The sequence below is a fragment of the Etheostoma cragini genome, chromosome 11 (assembly GCF_013103735.1).
Source record: "Etheostoma cragini isolate CJK2018 chromosome 11, CSU_Ecrag_1.0, whole genome shotgun sequence".
NCBI lineage: Eukaryota > Metazoa > Chordata > Actinopteri > Perciformes > Percidae > Etheostoma > Etheostoma cragini.
The window spans coordinates 15,746,158-15,758,333 of NC_048417.1; the positions used below are offsets into that span (position 1 = coordinate 15,746,158).

The 12,176-nt window shown below is 38.3% G+C and overlaps 2 protein-coding genes and 1 long non-coding RNA gene across 3 annotated transcripts; 2 read left to right on the plus strand and 1 right to left on the minus strand.

Annotated features, from left to right (window-relative positions):
- Positions 1 to 50: 50 nt before the first annotated feature.
- Positions 51 to 1,057, minus strand: LOC117953500. Its single transcript, XR_004658618.1, has 2 exons — positions 754 to 1,057; positions 51 to 261 (listed from the first exon to the last, which is right to left on the minus strand). It is a non-coding gene; the product is annotated as an uncharacterized LOC117953500 (long non-coding RNA).
- An 83-nt stretch (positions 1,058 to 1,140) lies between these two features.
- fap (fibroblast activation protein, alpha) lies at positions 1,141 to 9,384 on the plus strand. The gene is made up of 26 exons (XM_034886539.1): positions 1,141 to 1,469; positions 1,674 to 1,755; positions 2,431 to 2,520; positions 2,637 to 2,731; positions 2,841 to 2,915; positions 3,062 to 3,114; positions 3,237 to 3,309; positions 3,550 to 3,670; positions 3,758 to 3,912; positions 4,026 to 4,123; positions 4,244 to 4,373; positions 4,482 to 4,520; positions 4,602 to 4,700; positions 4,795 to 4,865; positions 4,966 to 5,019; positions 5,175 to 5,299; positions 5,461 to 5,511; positions 5,706 to 5,804; positions 6,437 to 6,506; positions 6,613 to 6,807; positions 7,003 to 7,057; positions 7,150 to 7,249; positions 8,434 to 8,492; positions 8,606 to 8,678; positions 8,818 to 8,891; positions 9,108 to 9,384. Exons 1-26 carry the CDS (start codon positions 1,467 to 1,469, stop codon positions 9,207 to 9,209), a joined length of 2,241 nt encoding a protein of 746 aa, XP_034742430.1. The 5' UTR covers positions 1,141 to 1,466; the 3' UTR covers positions 9,210 to 9,384.
- Positions 9,385 to 9,969: 585 nt separating this feature from the next.
- On the plus strand, positions 9,970 to 11,957 carry gcgb (glucagon b). Its single transcript, XM_034886606.1, has 4 exons — positions 9,970 to 10,194; positions 10,309 to 10,414; positions 11,299 to 11,454; positions 11,679 to 11,957. The coding sequence occupies exons 2-4, from the start codon at positions 10,320 to 10,322 to the stop codon at positions 11,797 to 11,799; spliced, it is 372 nt and encodes a 123-aa protein (XP_034742497.1). The 5' UTR covers positions 9,970 to 10,194; positions 10,309 to 10,319; the 3' UTR covers positions 11,800 to 11,957.
- Positions 11,958 to 12,176: the final 219 nt, after the last annotated feature.

The window sequence follows — 12,176 nt, forward strand, 5'->3', positions numbered from 1 at the left end:
TACAACATCTTTTTATTTGAAAAAGGCTTAATTCAAAAACATGTAAGACAGCAATGGTGTTGTTGGCATATCGGAAACTGTACGTGGAACTTACTGCATACACCTTTTAACAGTTATAAAAATGTACATATTGTGTGCATCACTGATACAAAAAGCAGGAAAAATGATTTTCCTCTCAAACTCCTGTGGTCTCATGAGATTTCAGCCACTGAGCCTGTGATAGCCCATCAGAGCCCACCTGTCATCACACATGCAAACAAACTGAGATGGTTGCTGTATTTTGTGCTATATTTTGTCCTTGTGATTGTGTTATTTTTTAGTCTTGTCTATGTTTTGTTTCATGTTGTAGTCCTTGATTGCTTCACTGTCGTGTCTGGTGTGTCTAGTCTGTATGTTCTGTTTCCTGTTTTATTTTGATAGTCTGGTGTTCTGTCTTTAGTTTTACTTCCTGTGCTTTCCGCTCTTGTGATTACTTGATGTATTCCACATGTTCCCCGGCCCTTGTGTCACCTGCTTCTGGTTATCGCATTACCCTCTGTATTTAGTGCTTGTGTTTCCCTGTCTGTTTTCAGATCCTTGTTGTGTTCTTTTGTGTCAGGTCTCCCTCGTGTTTCCTTGTTGCCTTGTTTCCTGTGTCTCTGGATTTACTTACTTTTCTATTATTTCAAACGTATGCATTCTCCTCGCCTTCCAACACTTGGTTCCTAAACCTGACAATATCCACAAATTCCCTGCACCAACCGTAACACAAACCGGTGCTGGTGGATTTCCATTACAATAAATCCAACTGTTGGGCAAGTCACAGCTGCTATTTTTAGATCATTTTTTTAAAGAATTGTTTCTGCAATTGCTAAAAGAAACCTGTGTGACCTGATTGTGCAGTGCATGTACAAACATTCAAGTTGTATGGATCCTTGAGTAATAAAAGTGTGTCTACCATCTGGCTTAAATAATACATTTATTTATTTTTTAAATTGCATTTGTGTTCTTAATAATTAACCCACATTCTAATAAAAACTCCCCCTACTAATCACTTGCCCAACACTATTATTGTTATAATTGTTATTTTCACAACTGGAAAATTGGTCTATCTTTAGCTGTATTCTCACATTTGTTGAGGGAATGACTTGCGCGCCCTCGGTGAAAAAGCCACTTCCTAAATACCAGCAAGTTGTGGGCTCTTGGAAACTTGTGCTGGCTGCAGACTTCAGGGAGGCATCTCTGTCTGCTGCCGGACTCCTCAGGAATGCAGCGGGAAGTGTGAGAAGCCTTGCTTCAACTAAAAGTAGGACGCGGCTCAGTTTTCTCATGTTGCCATATTTAGTTTAATTGTTAGGAGTTTTTCCTCTTAAGAGTATGTTAACCAAGCTGCTTGTCCAAGAAGTCACTTTAAACTTCACATCATCGACCTTCAAGGATTATAATTATTGAAGACTGAGAGCTTCACGGCGACTTCTTCTGCATCAATGGTCAGTGAATGATTTATCAGCTTAAATAGTGAGAAAATGCTGCACAATAAAAAAAATACAACTAAACATATCATTTACTTACTGTGGATAGTGTGAGGCTCACTGTTTGGGATACATTTACTACAAAACGAGGACGTACAGCGTCAGCTAGTGTGTGACTTCAAGATGAGGATGTTTTCGCAACTTTTGTCTCACCTTTCACAGGGCTGCAACAAGGTGCTGTGGGGGGTGATAGGGGCGGCTGTCGTCATCACGTTAATAACGATCCCAGCAGTTTACTTCAGCAGTAAGTTCAAGTTCAGGCCTGTGTGTGTGTGTGTGTGTGTGTGTGTGTGTGTGTGTGTGTGTGTGTGTGTGTGTGTGTGTGTGTGTGTGTGAGTTTGTGTGTGTGTGTGTGTGTGTGTGTGTGTGTCGCCAAATCCCGTATATGTTTGCGCTTGATTCATTCACTTTTGACAGTTTTTTTGCTGTCTGAATATGTGGATGTCCTATTAATCCCATTGTATTGTCAGTATTACAGCATGCTGCTGGAAGTTAGAGCGCCACCTTGTGACGAGCAGGTGGAGGAATGTTTTCATTTCTCATATTAGCTCAATTTAGATTTGTAAGTAAACCTGTCCAGCAGTATATAAAGCAATTACAATTAGCCCACCTTTACCAGCTGCAACATTAAGTGACATTAATGCATCACAGAGTATGAGTATGACTTTGAATGCACAAATTTTACTTGTGACAGTGTATTTATATATTCTTAAACTACAGTGATGCTACTTTTACTTAAGTAGAAGATCTGAATAATAATGATATTTCATCAGACTTATGTAACGCTTTTCAAAAGGCGTCAAAGACGCTTTACATGCTGTAGCATACATATAAAAAAAAATGTTTGATTACTTCTTCCTCCACTTGATTTCTCATGTTATAGGCAACAAGGACTAATACAGAATATTCATACTTTCAGAATCGGATCGTGCCAAAAGGCCTTTTACCCTCCAAGATTACTTCAACAACACCATTAGGTGGAAATCCTACAATTTGTATTGGATATCAGGTATCACCACTGGTCAAATCCCCTTTATTATACAGTTTGTTCTTCTAGGCAAGATAATATATGGACGTTGTGTACAAGTCTCTCACAAGCATGTTTATTGTGTTTTATATCTGCAGATAATGAGTATCTGCATAAAACAAGAGATGGGAATGTCTTCCTCCACAATGCTGAAACAAATGAGGAGTCACTATATTTGAGCAATTCAACCTTTGTAATATACATATACATTTAGAATTTGAACATTTTGTAACAATAAAGAATGTTATTACTAAATAATACGTTATTTTATATGAATCTTTCCATAATCCTTTTCATTTTAGGCTCAAGTGGATGCCACAGATTACATGTTGTCAGGTGATTATAAATACATCGCTTTTGAAAGCAATTTCACAAAGGTGAGAAACTAAAACTCCCAATGAATGTTTCCCAGTTATAATAGTTCAACTTGACTTTAACAGAGGTTTGCTGTATATGTCACTTTAAGTTTGACCATAAAAAAACCTGATAAGAATGTCTGAAATCAAATTTTGTGCTCCAACAGAAATGGAGACATTCATTCACAGCCTCGTACTCCATCTATGACAGGAACTGTTCGTAAGTAGCTGTGTTTTAATATGATACAGTACATCATTTATCATAATATGGACATACCCATAAAACCAATAAGCAGCGATTTACTTGTTGTCACCCTAAATTATTTTCATTCTTCTTTCCAGAACATTTCTTATGCCTGGGAACTTTCCAACCGTTGTGCAGTACTTTGCCTTCGCCCCAACAGGAAACAAATATGTAAGTTGACTCCATGTTATCATGTAGCCTTGTCTTCACATTCAGTTGAAATGAGCCATATTACAGCTGCTTCAGCATCACTGGCTTTAAAATAAGCTGCCTTTATATGCTGCCTTGGTATGTGAGGCATCATGTGACTCAAAATAAACATCATTTCCTGCGAGACTGTTTTAGAAAGTGTACTAAAACTTGTACTAAATGCTTTAAAGCTACCGTCACTAACTGCCTTTTGTTTTGCAGGCTTACGTTTCAGACTTTAACGTTTTCTTCAAGTCCAACGTCACTGCTGAAGCTGTACAAGTGACCCACAATGGTAAAAAAAATGAGATCCTCAATGGTGTCCCTGACTGGGTATATGAGGGTATGTAACGTTAACCTTTTCTCAGATATATGTGTCTCTAAATGAAAGATGGTTACAGATTTTTTTCAATTCTCCCAACAATTTCAGAGGAAGTGTTTGCATCAAATGGGGCAATATGGTGGTCATCAACTGGAAAATTCTTGGCTTATGCTGAGTTTAATGATACAGACGTTCACAAAGTGGAGTTCTCATGGTATGGAACCGAACAGTATCCTCAAACAGTGGCTGTTCCGTACCCAAAGGTGGGATTTTCAATCAAAATTCTGCCCTGATTTTTCAATATCTATTTTAATAGCATACACTATATACACTCTCATTATTTATCAAGAATTGCATTTGATTGTATTTGGTGCAGGCTGGATCTCCCCTTACCAAGGTGAAACTGTTTGTGGTTGATACCACAAATCCATCCAGCCCCACACAGGTGGTCGCTCCTGCTTCAGTTGCTTCTGGGTCTGTGTATTCTTCAGTTCATAGCATTACTTAAATTAAACATTGAGCATTGAACGTAGAGGCAAAGGCAATATCCTCATGGTCTGCCTTACCTTGTCACTTTCTCTTGCCTTTGCTCAGCGATCACATGTTGTGCTCAGTGACCTGGGTTACAGACAAACGCGTTGCTGTGCAGTGGGTCACAAGGAAACAGAATTATGTGGTTGTACAGATCTATGACTTTGATGGAAGCAGCTGGAAAGAAAAACAGGTAGCTGGCAGCGTCTTTGCTTCCCTCGATCACAACCAATGTGTTTACTTCATGGTCATGTAAAAAAAAAAGTTAATTAACTGCAATAAATGCCTCTGCTTTCTATAGAAATTTGAGCAAACAAGCAAGACAGGATGGGTCGGCCATGTAAGTTTCCAAAAAGTCTGCCACCATTGATTTTTGATTATTGATTTGGTGTATGACTCTAAAACATCACCTTTTTTTTAGTACGTGCCCTTACCTCTTTTCTTTGCTGATGATAACCTCAGTTTCTACAAAGTGATGAGTGACACTCAGGGCTACAAACATATTCATTATGTGAAAGATGTAAGTGTTCTTTATATTATATCTCTGCAAAATGTACTGCACAGTTAGCTACCATCATGTCTTTGATGTTGACTGTTTCACTTATTTTGCGAAGGGCAAAGCAACACCTATTACCTCTGGGAAGTGGGAAGTCATTTACATATCCAAATTAACAAAAGATGCTATGTGAGTGATGATGACGCACATCTCTGGCAAAACCGCATAATAAAGAATGTTTGGAAGAAAAGGCATGTAAACATGACTTTTGTAAAACTCTTTTCTGCAGATATTTTGTGAGTAATGAGTACCAAGGAACACCTGGGAAGAGAGATCTTTACAAGTAAGGCATTTTTCTGTGTGTTGGATTCTTGGAGCCCAGGAAGAATAGCAGACACATTTGCCAAAGCTAATTGGGATTAATAAGCAAGAACACAGTAAATTAGGAAACTGGCATGAACTGAATGACATAACTAACGTAAGTTGTTTGTTTATCAGGGTTCTGATTGGAAGCAGCCCTTTTGTCCCTCGGTGTCTCACCTGTGGCTTACGTAAGGACAGGTGTCAGTACAACTCTGCTTACTTCAGCTTTGACGCCTCTTACTACCGAATGGATTGCTACGGTAAGTTACCCATAAACATTTTCTGTTAAGCAATAACTCATTCAGGGTCCATGTGTTGGGGGTTATGTATGGTGGGCAGCATCTGTGAACAATAATGTGAGCTGAGCCTTCTAAAGTCGCACAGAATTATTTGTGCAATTTCTATTTATTTATTTTTCCAGGACCTGGGTTGCCCCTCTACACACTCACTGACAATAGGGGATCAGGTGCAGGTTTGTACACTTATTAACCCCAAGCCCATTGTATTAAATAAGTTATTACATTTTTATTTTTCAGTTAATTATAGGGTGTTTGAAGGTAGAAATAGTTTTATATTATTTGCTTTTATATCAGTTTTTTGTGCACAGTCATTTTCAGTATGACAATTGTTGTTATGGTTGTGTTTATTACATTATCTTATTTTCAGAGCTCGCTGTTCTTGAAGATAACAAGGAACTGGAAAATATTCTGTCAGAATTCCAAATGCCAACAATGCAGTATGGCACACTTAAGGTCGCAGGATATGGTGAGACAACACAGTACATGTTTCAAATCACCTACAGTTTGTTTGAAGATACCCTTGAATAATAATATGTGTCTGATATGATTTTTTTACACACTCATTAAAAAAAATAAACACAAAAGATGAATATACAAATAGGTTTAATTTCAAATGCTACTAGTGGGTGGAAGATTTCTTCTACTTAACCGTGAAGTCCATTTGCAGTTCATGTGCCCTGGAGGTTTTAAGCTTCCACTTCACGCTCGTGTAAGTTTCATATTGGACCACGATTGGCTTCTAAACCATGTGTGATGTCACAAAATGTTGCTCGTACAAACACGTCTTTTACTCAGATTTACACAAAGAAACTTTCACCCTTCAGCAAATGAATGTGAAAAAAGTATTTCAGTGTCTCTGCACATATTTTATTCTGCACAGTAAAGGGAAGGAAAAAAAGCACATTTCTGAGTGGGGGGGGACTTTAAATTTAGATACATTTCATCATTAGTTATATTACTGTAGGACATCTTAGAATAGAATACTAGTATTTATCAGCTATTGGTTGGGTAGAAACCTTTACATCTAGATAAAATGTAACCATTTTGTTTACATTTTCTTTTAACATTTTTTCAACTTCCTATCTTATTTGCCAACAGATCTTTGGTATCAAATGATGTTACCACCAAATTTCAAGAAGTCTAAAAAATATCCTCTTCTTATTGATGTGTAAGTAAACAAACGGCACTGCTTAGCGCTCCATCCCAGTACACTAATTCAGTTAGCATTCCTTTCTGTGACATTGTGTGATAAATGCTGTTGCTGACCTGTGCAGGTATGGCGGCCCCTGTAGTCAGCAGGTGGAATATCGTTTCAAGCTGAACTGGGGCACATACCTCTCCAGTTCACATGGGATCATCATTGCTAGCTTTGATGGAAGGGGGAGCGGTTACCAAGGCGATGAAATAATGCACGCGATCTACAGGCGCCTTGGAACGTTTGAAGTTGAGGATCAGATAACAGCTGTGAGGTGAAGAAGTGTCTGAACATTCAACTACCTCTTGTTATATTACATGCACTGTGAATGGATCTCGTTTGTTGGCTTTACCCCTCTGTGACAAGCACCATTATGTGATAATATTCATATAGATTTTGTAATAAATGTCTGGTTTAGTGGATATCCAAATATATTCTTGTTAGCTAATAAATGATTTGTGTGTTGTAGGAAATTCATCGACATGGGTTTTATCGACAAAGACAGAATAGCAATTTGGGGATGGGTAAGTTGCACTATGTCTTGTTGCTCTCTGTATTTCTCATTAACTTATCTTGTTATTCAATGTGTTTGCATTCACTAAATTCTAACCTTCAGTCATATGGTGGCTACGTCACCTCAATGGCCTTGGGTGCTGGAACTGGACTCTTCAAGTGTGGAATAGCAGTTGCCCCAGTGGCCAAGTGGGAATATTATGGTTGGTGTACATACATATATTTAGTATATATTTCTACACTCTATTCTGAGAGCACTAGATACCTCCTTTGACGTAATTCTTCACAGTGTACTTAAAAGTGTACTCCACTGATTTAGCATTGGGCGTCTATAACGTTGTCAGGCTCACGATAGATGCTTGAAAAAAGAGTAAAAGTCACTGCAGTAGCACCAGAGATATAATTGTTTTTTTTAATTTCATGCATTCTTCTTCCTTGACAGAACCTTCCACCTATGTTACCCACAATCTAACCCAACCACCGATAGTTCAGAGATTCCGGTGTGTTTTGCAATTGCTGGCTCATGTAACCTTGAGCCACTTGCCTCAAGTTAAGATGAGAAGTGGGTTACAGAGGCTATTAGGCTTGCCGGCCATCCTTCATACACTGCGGAGGAGCATCTGGCTACTCCACATAGCACTCCGGGATGGGAGAAAAACATGCACTGGTTTATTGGCATTTCTTTGAACCAATCACAATCGCCATGGGCGGCACAAAGCTCTGCATGGAGCCACTGCAAAAAAGCCTTGGGAAGGAACTTTCTTTGGTGGAACGTGTATGTTTAAAAGTTGTTTTAGTTGTTTGAGAGAAAACTCAGATTGGACAGATAGTCTAACAAGTTGTCTCGATTTACCATGCAGAGCTCTGAGGAGCAGTTACACATTCCTCATGAATCAATCAGAGTTTAAAATTCCAATGCAAAGAAAGTAGCATGAAATCATTGAAAACACATGCATCCAGCATATCCTGCGGCAAAGGAGCAATCCCAGAAGTGGAAGATTGAGGATGTGGACTACAGAGGTGTGGTACTTCTTTAGAATGCCACAATCCCAGACAACCCTCAAACTTGTAGTTCAGCCCAAGCCTACACAGACGTAAATGTGCTGTATTTATTCACGTCACATGATGTGTCACTCGTGCCAATTTATCAGAATTCACAGAGTTCCCTCTGGATTCACAACAGTTTTATATAACTTTTTGTACATATTCAGCAGTACGCCTTAAGAACTGTAAGCAGACTTTGATGTGTAAAATTGGTGGAGTTCCACTTTAAAGATTCTAATCATTATTTAAATCTCTCTAACTCTCTAAAAAACTTCTTTCCTACTGTAATTTGTATAGGATGTACTGTACAACTGTGGGATTTACTGTGGGAGTTTTTTTGCAGATGCAGTGTACACTGAACGCTACATGGGCAAGCCCACAGAGAATTCAGACTCTTACAATGTAAATGTTACACAAGATAGCTCTTTCACAATAACCTTATCAAACTACAGCACAATTCTCACTTGAGACATACAGTACGTTATTAACAGTGACATTTCTATCATATTGAACAGAATTCCACAGTGACGGCCAGGGCGAAGAACTTCAAAACAGTAGACTATCTATTGGTTCATGGCACAGCAGATGGTACGTTCCAATTACTGTTCTTTTCAGTTTCTGAGCATGTGGTTGCCTTGTTTCTTAACCCTGTACCAGGTAACACAGTGAAGCCTTGTACAAATGGACCATATTTGCCTTGAGCTTTGATGCACTGTCTTTCCTGTAGACAACGTCCATTTCCAGCAGGCAGCACAGATCTCCAGAGCTCTGGTGAACGAGCAAGTGGACTTTGAGGCGATGGTAAATATTGGCTTAGGAAAGTGGGACTAATATTGGCCTTCACGGTGTTGATTAAGTGAAAGTTTCAAATGGAAAAAACTGTCATGTGTTATTGTGCACAAATGTTTAAAACGTAAACAGTATATGAGTTACAATTTGTATAATTTAATGAGTTTGTTATTTGATTTTTAAAAATAATTTGATAGTTTATGGACTAATTTTTTCCATCTATTTCAGTGGTACACTGACAGGGACCACAGTCTCAGAGGATCAGCTTTCCATCATACATACACCCTCATGAGCCACTTCCTGCAGAAATGCCTCCTCAATCCCAAATAGATGTGAAGACTGTAACAGCATTCATAGTGAACATTACCACAGTCATTTTTTTAAATTGTGTATTTTTATTCTTACTGATATTCTTAAGTGTTTTTTATGAAACAATGGATGTTCTACTGCTCATATAAATGAGCATTTGTATTTTATGTGGATTTAAGGAACCTTTGTCAGGATATGCGACATTTTTTAGTATTTTTTTAGCAGTATTTTAATTATATAAAATACTAAAAGCCATTGCATGCATTTATGGTTGAATGTGATATCATACAATAATCAACGGCAATGCACTGATTTGTTGTGTGAATGTTGTAATTTGTGTTGCAGTTATGTTGTCATGTTGTAATAAACATTGTTTTGAAATAAGACAGTTTCATCCTTACTGCATAAACATAGATTACGATTAAAACAAATTAAGCTGTGCTTGTTTTGTGTTTCTCAATAAACACCCAACATGTTTTAGTTGGATCCTATGAATTATCATAGTGAACTTTATAAAATATAACATCACATTTTCCAATGTTCACTTCACTAATGTGGAGAGAATATTGGACAGGTTTATTAAAGGTAAAGCTTTGTTAACTGTATGTGATTAAAATGACCATAATCAGTTTTTGTTTCATGACACTGAGAGACAGTATATTGAGCACTTATGTGCCTGCATTTGTCAGTATTTATTTGTCAGGGTTGAGGTCATGTTTGATTTTAAACACCTAAAGTAGCCGCTTTAACCAACCATATTGCTTTTATTTTAACAAAGCCAAACACTCAGTGGAGTGAGACGGAAGCTGACTAATGGGTTGAGAGTAACAGAGGATATGCTGAGGTTTCAGTGACGGGGGAGTCACCTGGGAGAATGCTCCTGAGCTTCACTATATAAGACTGAGCAGATCAAGAGGGGACCACGAAACAGCTTCAGAGAGAAGAAGGGCACCAATCAGAGCACTTTACAATCCTTCTCTTGGACGCTTGGCAGAAAGGAGCACAGGTGAGCGTTTTTGTTCCTTCCTCCTTTCAGACATCCAGAATTTCTGCAGGAGATTAAATCCTCATATACTTTATTGAGATGGTCTTTTGTTGTCTTTCCCTCCTGATCCTTCAGAAGCTCAAACTATGAAAAGCGCTCACTCTTTGGCTGGAGTCCTGCTCCTCATCGTGATCCAAAGCAGCTGGCAGATGCCTGACCAGGACACAGACCGAAACCCCATGTAAGATCAGCTCTCAGCTTTGTCTCGTTCATATTGGCCTTAAAACCTCCCCTAGCAAAGATCAGGATTAGAAAAGTCTCACCATGGGAGAATTTGAGGACACCGTCCTGAGCTACAAAAAAAAAAAGATGGAGTAAATCTTTCAAAGCAAACAGCCAGGTATTAACGTAATTCAATGGCTGTTTTTGGTTGAGAGGGCTCCAGTTGGCCAAAACTTTATGAAGTAACTCAGGGAAAGACTATGTGCTTGCAGACTGCTTTTCCATTGACAGCTCCGTGTGTTGCTCTCAGAGAATCAGCTGTTAATGTGAATGTCATTTACCATTATGTCAATTGTAATTCTTAATGAGAAAACCCATAGGGACAGTCCATTTTAATTTGGTATTTTAGGGGAGTTATGTGAGTTGATGTGTTAATATTTCATGTATTTTATAGCATTCCTTGTAGTGTCATGTACACTGTACATATTGGCCTTTTAATATTTATATGTTTTAGTTGTGTTGTGTCTCAAGTAGCACATGCTGATGCAAAGCTCTAATTACTTGAATACATACTTTACTTATTTAGTTAAATCTTTTGAAAAACATTTTTTTACAAGCAATGATCACTGCATCATTGAGATCCAAATTTGCAGAAATAATTACTGACTCCAAAATGTAAGAGTAGTTATTGGTGGATGAGAATGATGCAGCAGGTTTACAGAGTTGAGTTGCAAGGACTCCAGCTTGTAGAACATCCCCACGGGGACCATGAAAGAAAGAGAAAGGACAGAGCTATTAAGGCATAGAGGGGAGGACATGAGAAATGTTAATTATGGGACAGAAAGGGGAGTGTTTGAGCTGAGAGTGTGTCAGCTTAAGCTTTATTATCCCCATAATTTCTAGTTTATTGGCGGAAAACTCCATGATGGCCGAACCCATTGAGCTCCCAAACATGAAGAGACATTCAGAGGGAACATTTTCCAACGACTATAGCAAATATCTGGAGACGAGAAGAGCACAAGACTTTGTCCAGTGGTTAAAGAACTCAAAAAGGAACGGGTGAGTGTGCCCTTCTATTCCTGAATCACTTCAACTTGGGGTCATATTGTAAATTGTATCATATAATTATATTTAAATCAAGTCTGTGATAGATTGAGAAGACCACATGCATGGTTTACTTGTAGAATTGATACTGTATATTTCTGTATGTCTCTGGTATTAGAGACAGAGAACACAATTACATATACAGGTATTGTTACTGCATCATCCAAATGTGTCTACAGGAGCCTATTTAGACGCCATGCAGACGGCACCTACACCAGTGACGTGAGCTCCTACCTGCAGGACCTGGCAGCCAAGGAGTTTGTGTCCTGGCTGAAGACTGGCCGAGGCAGAAGAGAGTAAATTCAGCCTACAGCTCCCAACTATTCACACTGACCCTGTGCTATTATATGTTTCACAATCTGTTCTAATCTTTTTTTGGTCATGCTATTAAATTCCCCTCATGAGAAGCCCTGTCAGCCTTCAGTGGTTGAAGGAAATGTTTTCAAAAATGTTTGAAGTGTGTCTCAATCATAAATGCTGTGTGATTTTTTTAAATCAAGCATTCACATCATGATTAATATTTCACATTTGGACATTTTTAATCTTTCCTCTCACATAATATTTGTAAGAACATGTTAAATCACATTATTGATCTGAATTGCAACTTTGATTATTACATCTGTAGATAGTCTCAATACCTTTTCTTAATATTCAGATAAAAGTCATATTTAGTTTTC

Bases quoted from the DNA above. Each gene is read 5' to 3' on its own strand.
- fap (XM_034886539.1), top strand. The intron at 4,866-4,965 runs GTGAGTGATGAT...TCTTTTCTGCAG, and splicing joins AAATTAACAAAAGATGCTAT to ATATTTTGTGAGTAATGAGT. The intron at 5,805-6,436 runs GTGAGACAACAC...ATTTGCCAACAG, and splicing joins ACTTAAGGTCGCAGGATATG to ATCTTTGGTATCAAATGATG.
- gcgb (XM_034886606.1), top strand. From the start codon at position 10,320: ATGAAAAGCGCTCACTCTTTGGCTGGAGTCCTGCTCCTCATCGTGATC. The intron at 10,415-11,298 runs GTAAGATCAGCT...CATAATTTCTAG, and splicing joins GACACAGACCGAAACCCCAT to TTTATTGGCGGAAAACTCCA. The intron at 11,455-11,678 runs GTGAGTGTGCCC...ATGTGTCTACAG, and splicing joins AAGAACTCAAAAAGGAACGG to GAGCCTATTTAGACGCCATG.